Here is an 18,832-nt window from a genome sequence, read left to right as displayed (position 1 = left end):
AGTGCCAGCAGAGATAAGGCTCTTCATGATATATATACAACATTAACCTCTTTAAGCTTAACATTGAACTTACTAGGGACAATATTGTAATCATCAATTTTGCAATGTGCTTTACCCTTGCTCTTTTCTTTGTGCTTTTCCTCACGTATTTTATGGCATGTAGCTAAATATGCCTTGCTTTCCCACGGTAACGGCAAGTCAACGCGAGGACTTATAGCCATGGGGCTTACTATGAGATTGTCCACCTAACTGAGAGCGAGACTACCGAGAGTCCCTATTATGGTAATAATTACCACTCCTACCATTATTGCCTCTAACTATCAAAGCATGAGAGATGAGCGAAGCATGGACATTCTTCTTGTTAACCTCTTCAATCAAGAGTGCACCCTCTATATCTTGCAACTATAATAACCCATTAGTGGGTATATTGGCACACATAGCAATGCGAAAGGTATCCCATGATTCAAGCAATGTAACTAAGAGAAACAAGGGAAGAAGAGTGCCCGTGTATTCAATCCCCTGCTAAGATAAATGACTAATAATGGAAGGAAACTCATTTAAGTGGATTGACATGGAAGTGCCCTTCTTCATGTGAAGGTCCATGAGTTACTTCAGCCACAAATACATCTAAGAAGTAAGGATTTGTTTGTCATAGGCATTGCAATTTTTTTTCCATAATGCCCATGCGGACTGTCCATCAGAGACAACATCATAAAACACATGCTTAGAGAGGGATAATATGATGGTGGACTTACATAGCTCATCTAGTTCAGCACAATCATCTACATCAATAAGTTCAGGCTTGACATCTTTACGTTTCTAGGGCTTAACATACATTTTCTACACTAAAACTTACCAGATTTTGGCCTTCCAGTAGCTGTAGTTGGTGCCATCCAACTTGTCTATATTAAAGATAGCACTATCAATCGAGCCACCAGCCATAATGAAGGCAAACAAGTGCACAAACTATCAAAACACACTACTATAATTTTTGCAAATATTCCTAAAACCACTATCAAATCAAGCTAAAAATAAGGGGTATTGATCAACTAATGAACTGTCCACAAACTCAATGCAAAGAACTGTCAAATGAATATGACTACTTGCATAAATAGTGCAATAAACTACAATAACAGCATGCTAAAGATGAAGTACATCAGAAAGAAATCAATGCCAAAGAGAGACAATCACTGATATACAACAAACTGCAACTGCCAAGGAATAGCTCCAACTAGCAATGAGTGAATATGCGATTGGCGCTGAGAACTGTCAAAGAATCAGTGTGTCAGATTAAGATACATCCCATAGGCATAACCATCATGCATAGAGTGGGTCTCGCAGGTAACAAAAGAGACCAACTGTAGGCATAATGGATTGAGCAATGTAATGGAAGCTCAATACATAACCAACCAAGATACATATATCACTGACAACATTGTGATGATGATAGAGATAGGTGTCAGCCCCAACATAACGTCAAATTAGCCCACTAAGCATCAACTACATACATAAAGCATGATACGAGCGTGTATATGTCACCAAGTCCCACAGTCTCACTATAAGATCCTCAAGCTCAACTGCGTAACCAAAAAGCTCAATGTAATCTACAAATGTCAAGAAGTGGCTTCCACTAGAATGAAAGTTGAATGCCAGATGAGTAGACAGACATCCATACATCCAAGATCCAAGTAGCAAACATTCGAGGACATTCGACCCAAGTACTTTGCAAAGCTTATATTGGAGCATCAAATAATCATACATAACAGTGAATGATAGCCAATGTCAAGATTTAAAGCTTCAATCTCAACTCAAATGCAATCTAGAAGCATAACCAAGCGTGTAATATAAACCATAGGCATCAATATATCACTCAGAATAATCGGTAAGCACCCAAGTGCAATAGGCACGTGCTTTTATTAATAAAATAGGCTTCAACCCTAGTTATTACAACAACTAGACCACTTTTAAACTGAGCAAAAACATTGCTCAAATCAGTTCCAAAGTGAGTTCAAAGCATAGGCATATTATCCATGAACATGGTAGCATCATACATAGCCATTCAAGCATCAAACAGCATGGCACTAATCATGGGATAGTAAAGACAAGGGGCTATCCTATTATTACAACCCGTAAACTATAATGCACATTCAATAGCTGAAGGATAACACTCCACCAATGGAGTGCTTAAGTAGTAAATACCAATGTTGGGGAGTGTCTGGAAGAATTGCCCAAGTACCAACGGCCACATGAGAGGTGGGATGAAGCTGAAGGAGTAGGACAAGAAGGTGCAAATCACGCTAGCTATTCTTGCTGTTGTGGTTGCTCTTGCTAACGATGCTCAAGGCTTGGAAGGTCTCAAGGAAGCATTTGGGCAAGCCTCGACTAATATAATGAAATCGAGCAGAAGACAAAGCTCAATGCATACCTCAAGGTGAAGAATCCATGGTTGAGCTAAAGCAAGGTTGGGTTGATCTCCTCGATGTCAGTGCAATGGCTCTAATACAAATTGCAGGGATTGAGCCTTGAAGTCGAAGCACGGAGCAAAAGCAAGAGCTATGGTGAAAGCAGCAAGAGAGAGTGAGAGACTAGATGTGGAAACTCCAATAGTCACAATGTGTGACCAACGTTCCCTTTATTCAAATGTTATCAAAAGAATAAAAAATAAAGTAACAATGATGAAAGCTCATCACTTGCAATGTACATGTGTGTGGATACTGCCAATGTAACTAATACACTGACAATTATGTATATGTACCTTTACTCCCAACACTTACTTGTGGCTTGCTTGCTTAAATCCTCGCTCCTCTTTTACTTCCACCACTAAAACAAGCCATCTATCAATGTTGTAGCTCTAATAGCATGTTGCAAATTGCATGGTGCAAGAACTTGCCTAAGTTGTTCCACGAAACACACACCATATATACGACAAGAAGCTTACTCAAGAGCACAAAAAGAGAGATGAAAGCCTTTTCTTGTTGGCTTTTCTTTCTTCTTTCTTACTCAATATAGCGTACGCAAAGTATAGATAAGATATGCTAGCTATAAGTAGACATATTTAGCAAAAAAAAAATCATCTTACATATCTTTTATAAATGCTTTTAAGTTCTATAATACTTCAAGCTATAATAATAATTTTTATAAAAAATTCATTGATAAAAGATAATATTTTATATCTTAAAATCATAAACAATTAAGAGCTCATTTTTATAAATATCATACATTTTTAACATTACTTAAGCAATGACTTTGAAAGATTATGACAAGACCTTAATTGAGCATTATACTAAAATATTTAGACATGCATCTATATCTACTACAAATGATTTTACCAAATCTAAAATCATAAAAACAAATATAAAAATAAAAACTATTTTTTAACTCATAACGATTATATTATTTTTTAACTCATGATGATTATATTATTACTCCTTCCATTATAAGAAGAGCTTGTTCTTTGTATAATCATAACGAGAAAAAATCATATATGCAAAATGCTTGAGTAAAAGTAAAAAAATATCACATCTTGATATGTGACAAGCTAATTTTAAATTGTATTGATCTTTTCAAGATCCATCCAAGTCTCTTTAAAAGAAAGAACTACCTCACATAATTTACATATAAAAATCTCTTTATAATTTATCGAGAATTCATTTTATCAAAGTAATAAAATAATCAAGTGTTAATAGTACTCCTCTTTATTCTTACTAAACACAAAAATATCATTCGATTGAAAATAACCACAAAAAGAATAATAAAAATCAAATAATGTACAAAAGTAACTTTATATATATCATGATATTACACTGAGCTTGTAATAACTAATCTTCATATCAATACAACTAAAATCTTTTAAGTCTCCAAAACAATTTAAAATATCATTGATTTAAAAAATAAAAATAATTTTACAATGATTCCAAAGACTCAATAATCAATGCATATTCTCAATGTGTCACTTCTTTTGAACAAAAAAAACCAACTATATAAAAAACAATGATCTACTTAAACTAATTAACGTACAATTACATAAATATTCTACTCTCTTTTTACTATGAATTATTCGTATAATATGATGCTATACTTGAAAAAAAATTAGTTCAAATAATATCAAGATGTATCCTTTAGTCTTTCTGGCAAAAGTTAACTAGCAAAATATTTCAAAAAACAATCTTTTATACTTTTCCAAATGTCTAAGTTGCTCTTAGTTTTCAACATTCATGTTATCAAAGTGAACAACATTAAACAAAATCCTTAATTGCTGGAGACTTGAATATGGCTTACGATAAGTGTAATATCTCCAAATACTCCTACTTAGAACTCATACCTCTTGCATTTGGTGATAAATTCAAATGTCATAATACTTGTCACAAAAGCTTCCAAATATCCCATCACCTTTTATATCTCATGACATGTGGTTGGATACTTGCTTTATGCTACTTCACTATTACTTTTTGCAATAACTCTCTCTTTTCTCATGTAAAGAGGATTCAATTCTTTCTCATTCTAGATCAATTTTCTTGGTTGTGAACTCTTATAGAACAACTAAAGATAGCCTAAAGTTGACCCCATCAACCTCCATCATCCTCCTCCATTCATCCATTATTAAATACCTCCCTAAGATATGTTTCTAAATTGGCTTGAAAATGAGATCAACCTAGACTAGTCGACCAAGATCATCTTGATTTAGAGGAAAAAAAAGAAAATGCAAGTACGTAAGGGGATAGGATGTAGACCCTTATTGTTAGCCAGTGCTACTAATTATCAATGTTCCAAATCACAAGAAGCATAACAATATCTAAAGCATTGCAGTTGATATGAATAAGAGTACAACACAAATGCACATCAAAGCCCAAGGCACTACGAAGAGAGAAAGAAATATGCCAAGTCAACTATGATAAAGTGACACTTGACTATTTAATGAATACAACCAACCAATGTCCATATGATTCAATCATTAAAACATATTCAGCAAATTTAAAGAATAATAGATGCTCCTTAAAATAAACAAGGACTTTCTGATGTGGTAGTATAAGGCTTTTAACCCTGCAATAATCTGCACTGAATTGTATACTGCTATGAAGGCCAGAGCATTAAGTGCTAACATTCAGCTTAGGCTAGGTCATCTTAGGCAGAAACTGAACTAGAAGTAATTGTGCACATTGAATATTGGTGGTTCATGATCGTGGAAAATAAATGAAGCCACAGTACATACAAAACTTCACTCGAGAAGAATAAGAGCAGTCACGCCATTTGGCATTGATGCACTCCAGGAGAATAAAAGCAGGCCCACTTTTAAGTACGATGCAACGCTTTGGGCCTTTACTCAGGCCATTGATGCCCTCTGCATTGGCAGAAAAAGTGGTCTAACAAAGCGTACTACCAATATAAAACTACAGAACATATGGCCACTCCCAGCACATTTGCAACCTCTGCTTCCAACACAAATGCTGCACTCTGCAAGTTACCTTTTATATAACTTGCCCAATTTAGCTTGGGAAGGAAGAGCCTTTGAGTTCTGCAGAGTGCTGGTAGATCTCTGGCTCTTCTGCACACTTGGATCACATAAGAAGAAGAAATCAGATACAAAAACATTCAATGCAGAAAAGTACTAATATGAGCAGTTGAGACTTACTCAAACTTGGCGATCGTTTGAGACTTTACAGAAGCTTTTAATGAATTTGGAGCACAAGGAACAACTGTTTGAGGCTTTGCCGGAACTTTCGAAGGAAGGACTGGTGGAAGCTTGGAAGATGAAGACTGTAACCTTACTTTTGATACCTTGTTATCAAAGCTACAGTAAAATACATACATCATAGATTAATAGCTCATTGCATAGAAATTATCAACATGATCACAACTGCAAAGACTTAAAATCCAACCTTGCTGCAAACTCTATCCTAGCCTTCTTCATGAGCCGTCCTTTCACATGAGCAAATTGATTACTACTAGATCCACCTGAAGTTACAAGCAGCAGAGTAAGAGCATGCTGTATTAGGGACACGAGAAGTAACATAAGTTCTTGTATTGTTATTTTAGACTTCTATACTGAATTGGACTACTCAATTCCAAGAAGCCCAAAAATCAGTTTTGACGACTCAATCTTCTCTTTTATCACTGAAAAGAATCATCATAATCTTCTTGAGACAAATAACAACCTCAAAAGAAGCAATGAGATTATGCCTTTACCTCCAAAATCACTAGTTCGCCGTTTCTTTGATGGTGGTACTTTAGAGCATAGTTGAGTTTGCCTGCTTTGCTTTTCTGGTAGGAACATACAAATTTGAAACCTTTTAATCAAAAACCAATTTCAAAAAATTTGCTGCTCTGATGACGAACAAAACGTGTATTCGGCTTTGTTCAAAACGTGTATTCGGCTTTGTTCAAAACACAAACAAAACAAGGGTGCGCAGGAGAATTGACCTTTGTTATTAGCATTGTTCAAAACAATTTTGCTCTGATGAGGAGCAAAACGTGTATTCGGCTTTGTTCAAAACACAAACAAAACAAGGGTGCGCAGGAGAATTGACCTTTGTTATTAGCATTGTTATTAGCATTCTTTCCTAAAAGTAGGCCACTTAACTTAGCTGGGGGTAATTTTCAAAGAAGAATCACCTTGTCACCATACCATTGATATAGCATCTGCCCTAATGGGCAATGCTAACAGAGCCTTAAAAGCAAAAAGGGGAAAAACACACACACACACACAACACAATTACTTAACCAGCATCAATGTTATAAGCTTTCAAGTCAATGACCAAAAAAGTACAAAAAGCTTGCTTACGAATGTCAGCTTCCATATACAGTTGTTTCAAGCGATCAACGCATTTCTTTTGCACTTCCTCTTGCTCCCTCATTTTTGCCTAGCATAAAATGTGCAGCCCACATGAAAAAGCATTGATCTTGAATGAAATGAGCACATGCAACTTTTTAGCAATCCACCATTTGTAAACTCTAGTTTATGTAAAAACTAAAAAGAGCTTAGAATCTGATCTAGCAGCTTTATCCCACAATTCAGTGTGAAGTGTCGATGGCTTCCAAAACAAGAGGCCCATGAAGTGGCCAGAAAATCCAGGAAATGCCCAGATAAATAAAGTTGTCATCAGTCATTCATCTCAAACACGGTACACATCTGATGCATAGCATCAGCCACCTTTGCAGCATAAGAACCTATGATGATACAATCACCTCACCAATCATCCGCATAAAGAGTTATGGAACACAGAATGGGTCAATAACAAACAGAGGTTCACATTCAACTTGATGGGCTGAATGTTATGCTTGCTGGTCTAATGCCAGTTAAAGGGTTTAGTAGAGAAAGAATATGTGAAAAAGGTAGAAATAGGGCTGTTGATCCACCTCCCAGCCTTGCACGAAATACTTTATAATTGAATTAATAGTCCTTAGCTAAGTTAGATGCATGCCTACTGCATCACCAACTGACTTGGCTTGTTCACACACATTAAATGGCCTAAGCCCGTAAACTGTTTGGCCTTGGACCGCCTGTCTTTGAACGTCTCACATGTGTGTAAATAGTTGTGGCCCTTGGAACCCCTACATGTATATTCTACAATATGCAAACAAACACGACTCTTAATAAACTTACTTGTGTTGTCCTATTAATTGACACAACACAACTAATCTGTGAGTTTCTCGCTCAACCGCCAAGACCCATGGACTGCTTATTATTTCAAGTGTTTCAAGCCGGGTGCAATGGCTACCTCTCATATAACCGTACGCACCCTCCCTCAAGCACTTCGAGAGCTCCACGATCCAAGATACAAGCTCGATCCTCAAGCTCCAAGCTCCATTTCCACGAGCGAGACAAGAGAAGAGAAGAGAAGAGAAGAAGAAGAGAGGAGAAGATGGAGAGCTTCTCTACCACGGTCCTTGTTGTATCATCATAGGTTAAAGAGTTATGGAACTCCCTCACCATTACCCCCCTCCTAGCCAAGTGCTAATCCCATGACACTTCAGGCATTTGTTGATGAGGGCACAGGTGGTTAAAAGGTTGCCAGATGGGTCGATGATGGGGATTCGTGGAGATTGGGCATGGAGAAGAAGCATCACAAAATGGATGTGAGGTTGTGAAGGCCGAAAGTTAGAGTGAGTGGGTAACGGGGGCCTCTGAAGTCGAGGGTCGATCGTGGATTGTCGAATGTATCTAAAAAGGAAAAGGAAGTGCGCTACTTGGGGGCTTGTCTACCTCACCGTGCAGTGTCGGGTGTCTGTGCCAATGCAGCTGGGAGTTCGGTCGAACCTCAAGGAAGCCTATGGTGTTGGCTCACACTTGAGAACCCAGTTTGTATACAAGGGGAGGTGTTGTGGATGTGACTTAGGGAGATAAATCTAAGCGCAAACTCCCTAGGTGTTGTGGATGTGACTTAGGAACAGGCACAAACTCCCTAGGTGTGTACTGCCCTTGATATGCCCTAAGTGCGAAGTGGGGAAATGCGGAGGGCTAGGGTCGTGCCTACCGACCGAGGCTTCATCTTATCTTATTCTGTGAGAATTCGTAGTTATTTAAAACAATCCTCAATGTTACAAGCACTCAGATGCTAGTGGTGTGCTCCTCAAAGTGCGTTGTGCAAAATCAGACTTTCAACTTTTTCGATGTACGTCAAATGTTCAATTGATGCAATGTGCGGATTCAATGAAAACAATATAATGCTGCCTACGTTTTTCCCGATCCCTTTGTGCGTTTAACAACCACTCTAGCTGGCTTGAATGGTCTCTATAGCGTCCTAGACGTGTGGTCTAAGGGATACCAGGTTTGGTCAATTAGTTTGGGTCTCCACCAGGACACGCGGCTAAGAGTCAGTGACCCCAATCGTTATCTTGGCCGTTAGATCGTGATTCATGAATCTGGTGGCTCTATGAGCCGTTCTACGTGTTTGTAGACCTACGAGGGTGTCCTCTAGCTTGGGTTTAGCCTCTGCCTGCCCTGGGGTGGATCCAATTTGCCAAAATCTAGGTTCTACACAACTTGTTCGAGTGTGACTGTCCGAGTTGCAAGGTCCAAGTTACAAACTCGAACGTTGGAGTCAAGTATCTTTTCGAGTCCAACTTGTCCGAGTCCAAGTAGTTTAGTGCTCAACCATCCAAGTCCGTGTGGATAGCCGTTTGAGGCCGAAATTAGGTCCAGGGTCCGAGTCCGAGTCTCGAACTCAGACTGTTTTTTGGTTGTTCGAGTGGACTTGTGACTCGAACTGTCTGAGTCAGTCAAGGCTGTCCGAGGCCGCAAATGACGTCCGAGTGTGGTGGCTAGGTTACAGAACAACAAAAAATCCCTCAAATACTCTCGGCACCTACCCTAACAATGCAACTAGTGTCTTGACTAGGATCAACAAGCATTAGTTGACACTTGGAGCATATCTATAGGGATCAGGGATGCGAGAATGCGAATCGATGAACGAACCTATACTCCCACCCTGTAGCTTTTTCCTCTCTCTCTCTCTCAAGCTCTCTCTTAACTGAATGCACACAAATGAGCTCTCTCTCTCTGCCCTCTTGGCTTCTTAAACCCTCTCTCTTGCCCTGTTACTTCCCCCTTCTATCTCTTTACTGTCTTAATGCCTTAAAGCTTTCTTTTTCCTATTTTTTTCTTATTTTGGGCATGCTATTACATAAGAAACCCTATTTTATATTTCTCTGTTTTCCTTGTTTTTCCCTCACCTAAATGCATCTAAATCACAAGCAACCACTTACACTACACTACTCCAACCTACTTACCTAAATCCAAAAAAACAGAAAAACTTACTCGCAAAAGAAGATCAAATACCTCTTCAGTTCCCTCGCCTCCTATCTATCTCAAGCAAAGGTTCGAAGCAAACCATACTTTAATGCTTGATTCGAAGCGCGCAAACACTTAAAGCTTGAAACTATTCGTCCCAAAAACGAAACCAAAATATGGGAGCTTCTCGCTTAACCGCCAGCCAAGTGCAATGGCTACTTCTCACATAAACATACACGCTCTCACACGTACGAGTGTAGTGAGCTTACCTCCATGCTCGATCGAGTTGCCTCCTCTCTCAAGTACTCCGGTTGCTCTATGATCCAATGTACAAGCTCAAGAAAGCTTGATCCTCAATCTCCAAGCTCCATTGCCACATGCAAGACAAGGCAAAACAAGAGAAGAGAAAAAGAAAAAAGGAGAAGATGAAAAACTTCACCACAGTCTCTCACTCTCACACACTCACTCCCTCACACAAGCACAAGCTCAAGCAAGTAAGAACAAAAAGAAAAAGAAGAGAAGAGCTAGCTTTGGCCACACACAAGAATGAGCTTCTTCATTTACTTTTTGCCTTTTATAGAAGCCCTAATCCCTTTTGGGCACACATCCCTTTTATTACATGGCCGGCCATTTTAGCCTAGGTCCTCTTTTCCTATTCCCTTCCTATTTACATTATTCCTTCACCCATGCTCGTCTACATTTACAATTGCACAGGAGGGAGCCCGACACTCTTTTACAAAGATTTAGAGTGTGTTTTTTATATTTAAAACGTGTCTTTCCTCTTTTGTGCTTGCATTGAACTTTTAAGGTTGCCCTTGCGCTTTTGGCCTTTTTTCCTCCTATTTCTTCGGTCCAGCCTCCTGATAAATCCCTCAAGCTATTCCATGTAAATGTCTTCATGAATCTTCCATTCAAAAAGACATTTATGACATCCATCCAATACACAAACCATTAACGATGGGCTACAAGAGCCAAGACTAATTTGATGGTACTCATACAAGCTATAAAAGCAAATGACTTACTATAGTCAATGCCCTCCTACTTAGTTTGGCCACCTACCAAACCTTGTACCCATCCAAGATACAATTTGTATAGAACTTCATCTAGAAAAGCAACTTCAAACTAGTATCACATTGCTTAAAACGAGTCTTATCCGTGAAGGCATTTGTGGCCGTTGCAACAAAAGTGGTAGTGCTCGGATAAGATGAATAGGGTAAGTAGAGTGGGAAAATGCAGTACACTTGGGACTAGGTCCAAGAGTGCCCACTATGTATGCAACAAGTGTGCATAGTGGATCCAAAGGTGGGCTTGGGCTAACTAGGCATGTGTATGGTAATCACATGAGGAGCCCATGGTGGAGGGATAGGGACACATGGAGTAGAGGATGGGAATCCCTACGTAAGAGTGCCCATGGAAAGCGTGATAAGAACGAGAATGTGCTAGGAGCGGAAATGGAGGTTCCAACTCCCAATGTGGAGAATGCGGATGTGGAGTGTAATCTAAGGTCTTGTAATGAAGAAGAGAGAAAATCGATGCGTGGACTAAAAGAGGGTGGGATGGGAAGGACTTGAGAAGAGTGGCTTACATGCTCAAATGAACAGAAGCTGTAGATATACCTCATAAAGGATGTCTACTTTGAGAGTCCCCTCTATGGTAGTTTACATACAGAAAATCATCTGCATCATATATATATATAAAAGGTTTCTTCCCTTCAAAAGTTTCAATATTCCAATTCTCTACACCATCCAAAGCTTATGACAATGAATTGCAAGAAGCAAATGGATGAGGTTCAAGCAAATAACAGGCGATATGTTTTAACACAACTTTGTTCCCTAACCTGCAACAATACAACAACTGCAAAATAATCCAAACAAAGATTCAGATGAAATAATCACACCTGCATGATAGAAGATGATGTAATACTGCTGTTACCTGATATAACAGATGCCATTTGAAAGAAACCTTCTTCTTCTTCATGCGTTCTAATACCAAATTAGCATTGTCAGCTCCAAATTTGCGAGTGTAAAACTTGCACCAAAGATCATTTGTGATAGAGGTAAGATCCCTTCTCTGATCACGTCAACATCACAGTTAAAAATCATGTGTTGAATCTTGAACTTGCCATTTAGGCCTAATACTAAAGGTCAAAACATCTAATAATCATGGTATTTTTTGAGCACAAAACTGAAAAGGCATGGCAAGAAGTAAAAGATGTACAAAGCTTTGTTGCACCTGGCATAAAGATTCCATTGTTCACACATTAAACCTAGAGAGCTTTGTATAGCAATAACTGGAAACCAGAAATATGTGTTCTGGACCCCTTCTTGTCCTCAGAAAGTACAAAAGGGCAGCCATAACTTACCTTGCTTGATGTTTCAATGCGATGCAGTTGTTCCACATTACAGTGAGGAAGGATCCTTGCAAGAAGACCAAGATCAGTTTCCCCTACATCCCCAATGTGCTGAAGATTGTCAATGGCTGTTTGCACACACAGGTCCACCAAAGTTGGCAGCTTGCTTCTTTTCATGCTTGCTCCAGGCAGGACTCCCAAGGGCGTCATTTGAAAGGATCACAAGGGCTTTTACACTCCTGAAATTGAACACAAGACAGTCATTAAGCACAAACAGTAATAGAACCTGGATAACATGCACCCAGACACTCAAAAACAAGATTCAGAGTGTCCATGGTATGCCATGTGGGTACTAGTCGCTAGATAAACCAGACACATTAATAAATTGGAAGCCCATTAAATACTTGCACAATCCCTGGATATCCAGGAGTCGAGCAACAGCAGATTTGTGGCAGACGTTACAGCGAGCTTGTTAAATACCCTCGCAATGATTCCTATTTAATAAGGATCTTTCAGTCGGGCAATTAATCTTTAAAACCTCGCCAACGGCTTGTTAAGCATCGTCGCAAAAAAGTACTCTTTAGGACAGGAAAAATCTTTCCACGAGGACAGCGGACATGGCGCATGCTTACGGCAGGCTTACTGAACACACCGACACCAAAACTTCTGCATATCAAAGATCCTCACAGTAACAAATTTGCAGATGCTTACGGCAAGCTTGCTACATACATCGGAGGAAAAAATTCTGCTTAGAAAAGATCCTTCTATAAAACACAGTAAGGCAATATTGCGGGTGCAGAATCCTGCCTCAGATGGACTGCACGGTGTTCTTTCGATCTGCCAGACTGATGGAGGCAAAGATGGCCTCTGACATCCTCTAAGCGGCCATCTTTCGTGCTCGCTACCTGGTCGATGCTCTCTGCATTCGGCGAGGGTGATCGCGGTGGTGACGATGGTGGCGATGGAAAGAAGGAAGAGCTGAGAATCGATCGTAAAAGTTGTTCTTCTCTCTATAATAATCACTTCCATAAGCACTTGATTAATGAGGATTAATAGAATAGTGTCTTCCACTCGATGTATTCCAACAACGCACTCTTGTGTATTGATCTTTTCATGACAAGAAAAAGATCCATCTCAGAGAATATGTTATTGATTGAATCGTTTTAGAATCTCGATGCTATTTTTTTGTATCAAGATCTAGCAACATTTGTATGAAATGCAGTACCTGCATACGGTATAGGATTGTTAACCTTGGGACTATATCTTTTCACTTTTTTATGTAATAGGTGAATATTACTATTAGGATTAGGATGGTCCAAACATCATATCAGCCCCTTAAAGAGCTTAGCAACAGGGTTAAGGCCATTAATCCTTTTGGGTCATTCCAACAAGCAACTAATAAGCATTAGCAAAAATGTTGTTACATAGCCTACTAGGAGAGACATAATAAGGTCTAAGTTTGCCAAAGATAATATGATTGCAAGGCACCAAAGGTGCATCAACATGATGCCCCTAACAACATTCCACATTTTCTATGAGACCTCGTTAAGGTTGCCTCAATCCCTTGGTAAAGTTTGTTTCCAACCCACCACATGATGCAAGTGGGACTTCTCCAACACTTTCATTAACTTCTTCCAAAGGACCTACACCTCCTGGTAGTCCCAAAAAACGTGCTTGACAGTCTCCTCTTTTTCCTTGCAAAAAACACAAATGGGGGATACATGCATGAATTGGAGATTCTATCTCAAGTGGTAAGCTTAAAAGATGAACCTCTCCAAAGTAAGGCATTAATTCTAAAAAATGGTATTGCCCTCCATGCCTTCTTCAAATGCTTCTTTCAGGTCCTAAATCCCCCTCTTGATTCATCTTTTTGCCAATATTCCATGGTTCTTAGAAGCCACCTAGCATTGGGCTCACAAAAGTCAAGTATGCCTTTAGCAATGAGTAGAGATTTATCATGAGAGTTGACCAAGTACTTAAGGAACAAATGACTATTCATGTGGGGGGAGATGGGCCATCCCTTCTTTACTCCAAAGAAGACCTTTGCAGCCATCATGTTTCTTTCCTATTCATCCCAAATTGGATAGCAATTTGTCCAAGTAGTAAAAGGGACATGGAAGCATAGTCCCACCCATCATACCAATAGCCGAGGCCTTTGCACTAAATCCTGAAGCTCAGCTTCGCATTTTGGTAGGCAAGAACAAAATCCCCATCATGTGCATACGAGCACAACCAGATGTTGGTTGCTAAAGAAACATCCTCCCTTCCTCTTGTTGCACCTCCTTAATGGAAGGTGCAACATTGGCTCTCCAAGCTGATACCAATTGTTGGGTAGCCTTAAGAGTGGTGCAGTGTAACACGAGGGCCAGCCAAAAGCACATCAAACCATCTCACACCCAGCCACAAACCTTGCCAACAATCAAGGCACCATATAACCGGTTAATGATCATGCTAGCCAAGGATTGACCATCTTGAATCCTTTTAAGGATAGTGATAGTAAGTTGTTGTGCCTTCTCCTTAAAAGGCTCTAAACCTAGTCCTTCCACCCCAATTGGGAAAGTGACTATGATATCCCGACTTTGATTTAAAATCTTACCGACTTCTCACAAAATAGACTTGAAGAACTCTAAAATCATTAAATAGAGAATATCTCGAACAAAAAGACCCGAGGATCGTAACGTGCTAGCGTTTTCCCAGATTGACAAGGACTATAGCCACTCGTCACAAAAGTTACCACATGAATGAGAGTTATGAGCCATATTAGTCATTAGCGTTAGTGCCTACAGTATGGATGGTCCCAAAAACTAGATTTTTGGACAAAACTAGTATATTTTAAATATATGGATATTATTTATTGTATATATTCTAAAAAACTATGGAAACTTCTAGAATAGGGTGTTATGCGAAAAAAAAAAGGGACTTTTAGTCAGCTTTGGATATTTCATGTAAAAAGAAGGACTGTGAAATCTCGTGCATCGCGATCTCAATTTATAAGCAGCAAACAACAATCCAAACGGGGAGAAAAAGAAAGAGTGATCTAGAAGAATTCTGAGCAAGTGTCTTAAAGTTTTAACCCCCTTTCGGAGCCAATAGAACCATCAGATTTGCGATTTGAGCATCAAATTGCATCTTAGAAGCTTCAAATTGCTGATTTTGTCAAGATCCCCTCCATAAAGAGCTCTTCTTCTTAGCCACAACCCTTCTTCTCTAATTTAGCTATAAATAAGAGACATGGGGAGCTATTGAGGGCAATCCAAGCAAGAGAGGAGAGGCCCTTCTCAGGAGTATAGAGCAATAGGGAGTGGGGCAAGAGAAGTGCGAGCACGGGAATTTCTCGTCAAGAAGACAAGGAGGATACTTCACGAGCTCTCGAATCAATTCCTTCATCCCTTCTATCCTACTTCTATGTGGAATCAAGACTCTTCTTGATTTCTCGAAATTCTTGGTGATCACTTTTTCCCCCCACCAATCAAAATTCTGTCAATCTAATTACCCGCAAGCTCTTTCGCCAAATTTCCCTTTTTGCAATCTCGCGATTAAAGACTGTGGCCCCGAAGAAGAAAGCTACGAAGGTCGCAAAGGCATGAGCTGCCAATAACATTATGGACACAATTACTACAAATGGAATGACAAGTACAAAAATTACAAACAAAGCCACAAATACCATCAATCAAGTACTCATCATGGATCTTCAAGTACTATTTTTCTTAAATAAAAATAGCTATCATGTATTTATTCGTGAATAGGCAACAGAAGTTGCATGCGTAAAATAAGATTTTATTCAATTCCTGCATATGATTTCTTTGAGGAATTCTTAACCGCGAATTCCAAGGGGTAACTTGGGTCTGTACAAGATGAACCTAAACAAGTACGAGAAATATACTGCATCCCTAAAAAAATTAATATTTCTGATTTTTTTTGTGTTGATCAAACAAAATCTCTAATGTGTAATCATGAACGCTAATCCTTGGTATATAAGAGACCTTGAGATGCAATTGCCAAATGATATTATTCGTAATTAAACTAACCAATATTTTCTTTATTACGGGCAAAGTCCCACGAAACTCCAAGGGAGTTATCATCAAGTATGAAATTATTGCTTAAATTTAGTCCAAACTAATCCCCAAGGAAGAGGAAGTCGAGGAAGACTATTTGAAGGTATTGCCACTTATGTTGATTTGTCTCAAAGTTATTTTGCCACTTATGTTGATTTGTCTCGAAGTTATTTGCCACTTATGCTGAATTGTCTCGAAGTTATCTTACCACTTATGTTGATTTGTCTCGAAGTTATTTTGCCAATTATCCTAATTTGCATCGATATTATTATTTTTTGAAAGAAATTATTTTTCTTGGAAATAAACTTGTTAAAAGTTAATGTATAATGCATTCGAAATAAGATGTTTGTGATTGCAAGCACGGTAGACTCAAGCGAGCCTAGTTAGCAAACTCTGAGGGTTTTATCAAAATCCCAGATGGAGCTTCCTAGGACATCTCTCGATGGGCTATTAAGAATGCACCGCCAAGAAAAGCTCGAGTGCAGCATTACAATGACCTGGTCCAAGGGATAGCTAGCCATCTTTTAACCTCTCCAAATGACCATAGCATGCTCATGAGCAAGCCTTCAATCTTGTCCCAATTAGCTTTGGCAAAAGGAAACATGGAGGCTGCAAAGACTATGGTGGGATAAAAAACATCCATATTGTAGTGCATCTATATGTTGACCAAGATTTGGAATTAATTCAAAGTTCGATAGCTTGGATCTTTTGCTTGACAAGGATCAGGAGGCCCCCTTTCCCTCTCTCACAAACATTAGAAAAGCTGACATATCCATGTACGTTGAGGGAGGTAGTGAGCTATCCAACTTAACTTTTTAGATTCTAGCAACATCAAGTTTGCATTTACATAACATGGCATGGAGCGCCTTTTGGCATTCCTTGGAGCATAATCCGTTGAGCACTCCATGCTAGTAAGGAGAATTTGTGAGAGACCCTGTCCATGAGAGCTCCATTGTGAGGGGTCAATATCAATGAGAGGAGCATACATATTAGTAAATGTTAGCTGTCTGTTGGCAAGCTTCTTGATAAACACCTAGTGTTAGGACCCTTGTGCTTGACTTCAATGAATTTATCACTGTTTTAATTCTCTTTGTCACATTCCTTTTCAACCTTACTTGGCCTTTCCTTATTAGGATTGAGTGGCTAAATAGCCCTTCCATCTTACAAGGTTTGTTTGTTGCCATTGCCAGCATGCACACTAGTAGGTTTTCCCTTAGGTTCTCTAGAAGGAGTTATAGTAGTTGTGAGTTTTGTGGCACTGTTGGACCTACTCTCCATCTTCTTATACCCTTACTAGAGCATCATGCTTGATTCTTGCTTTTCTTGTATGTGTTGCTGGCCATTGTCATCCTTGTTGTCCTTATGTGGGCAAGGCCTGGCAAAATAACGAGATTGTCTACACACATAGCACACATCTGGGAAACTAAAGAACCGTTGAACCTCATAAACAAGGTCCATGCCCCACTTACCATGTATCTCAAGAAGGTTGCACCCTTTGATCCCATAAAATGCAAGTGCGCCTCTCCCCTTTAGGACTAGCTGAGAGTAGAGAAACATACAAGACTTTGACCAGTGTTGAAGCAATGGCTCTAACTTTGTTTTTGAAGATTGCATGTAGGTTGGGAAAGGCGACCCAAATAAGGCATTCAGATAACAAAACATCTTCTAGAGAAAAGGTGGCCAACCATGACAAACAATGCACAAGATTGCCCCTAGAGCCAACTAGCCAAGCAAGTATCCAGTTTCTTTTTGCATGTGATCCCATCGAAGCCTAATAGAAGCCCTTCCTAATAAATTTGAAGTAGACCAGATTGTAGTGGGCTTGATAGGCTAACGAACCATTTGGAGAACTCATCATCTATGGGTACCCTACCCATAAAATACAAATATAGCCCAAAACTAGTGAGGTCATAATACATTTGGCAGAGGTTTTCCATTGGGAGTTCCATTTCCACCTTGTGAACCTTCTTGGCATAGGTTGAGAGTGCTTGCTTCCTTGCACAACTAACATTAGACATATCATTTGTAAAGGCCTTAACAGCAACCTACACATCAAGTCATTTGTCTTTTGTGTGAGTGACATATGAGTCTACCTCCATCCCCACCAGACTTCAAGACTTTCAAGAGCTTAGCATCATAGGCACCTTCTCCTCCTCGCCTAGCTTGCACGCAGGTAAGTACAATAGCACAAGCCACAGTCACATCACACCTTTCACTCTAGCCTCTCCACCATGTTGCACCCTCTTCCCAACTAGAGTTGACACCAAAAAACCACTTCCTTTAGCACTTTATTAATGAGTAAGTGCAATATATGCTTACGCTACATGATTATACATTGACCTTAAGATTATACAAAGGTCTTATATCTTTCTTTCCCCCCAAATATGTGAATAATATCAATTTTTGGATTTAGATTTGCATCTTAGAGAGAAAAAAGAAATATATATTATTCAAAGTCCTATGAAAGCCTTGGCATGTTTTGTTATGGTCAGTAGCATTGCCCATAAAGGACATTGCTCGGGTAATGGTTTATTACCTTATTTATTCTCTCTTTAAAAATTTACCCCAAGTTAGTTAAATCAAATTCATATTTTACATATGAAATGGTAATTGAGAACACACACACACACACACACACACACACACACACGCACGCACGCACGCACGCACGCACGCACTAGGTGCTCCATGCCTAGTTCC

General features: G+C 39.2%; 1 protein-coding gene across 2 annotated transcripts; it reads right to left on the bottom strand.

Moving 5' to 3' along the window:
* Positions 1-4,858: 4,858 nt before the first annotated feature.
* LOC148021457 (transcription elongation factor B polypeptide) lies at positions 4,859-13,102 on the bottom strand. 2 transcript variants are annotated; one of them, XM_087699348.1, is made up of 9 exons: positions 12,885-13,102; positions 12,090-12,316; positions 11,660-11,797; positions 6,779-6,857; positions 6,184-6,258; positions 5,877-5,952; positions 5,630-5,788; positions 5,463-5,549; positions 4,859-5,338 (listed from the first exon to the last, which is right to left on the bottom strand). In XM_087699348.1, the coding sequence occupies exons 2-9, from the start codon at positions 12,285-12,287 to the stop codon at positions 5,317-5,319; spliced, it is 834 nt and encodes a 277-aa protein (XP_087555474.1). In that variant the 5' UTR covers positions 12,288-12,316; positions 12,885-13,102; the 3' UTR covers positions 4,859-5,316. The 2 variants fall into 2 exon arrangements, with proteins under 2 accessions (XP_087555474.1, XP_087555475.1); XM_087699349.1 differs by lacking the exon at positions 12,885-13,102 and adding an exon at positions 12,482-12,619.
* Between the last annotated feature and the right edge of the window lie 5,730 nt (positions 13,103-18,832).

This window comes from Lygodium microphyllum, chromosome 18 (assembly GCF_053477565.2).
Source record: "Lygodium microphyllum isolate KBCC chromosome 18, Lygodium_microphyllum_v1.1.10, whole genome shotgun sequence".
NCBI lineage: Eukaryota > Viridiplantae > Streptophyta > Polypodiopsida > Schizaeales > Lygodiaceae > Lygodium > Lygodium microphyllum.
This window is presented reverse-complemented; position numbering and strand designations above follow the sequence as displayed.

Excerpts from the sequence above, each read along its gene's own strand:
- LOC148021457 (XM_087699348.1), bottom strand. The coding sequence starts at position 12,287 with ATGACGCCCTTGGGAGTCCTGCCTGGAGCAAGCATGAAAAGAAGCAAG. Across the intron at positions 11,798-12,089 it reads GCATTGAAACATCAAGCAAG|AGAAGGGATCTTACCTCTAT; the intron begins GTAAGTTATGGC and ends TGACGTGATCAG. Across the intron at positions 5,789-5,876 it reads AGGATAGAGTTTGCAGCAAG|CTTTGATAACAAGGTATCAA; the intron begins GTTGGATTTTAA and ends ATTTTACTGTAG.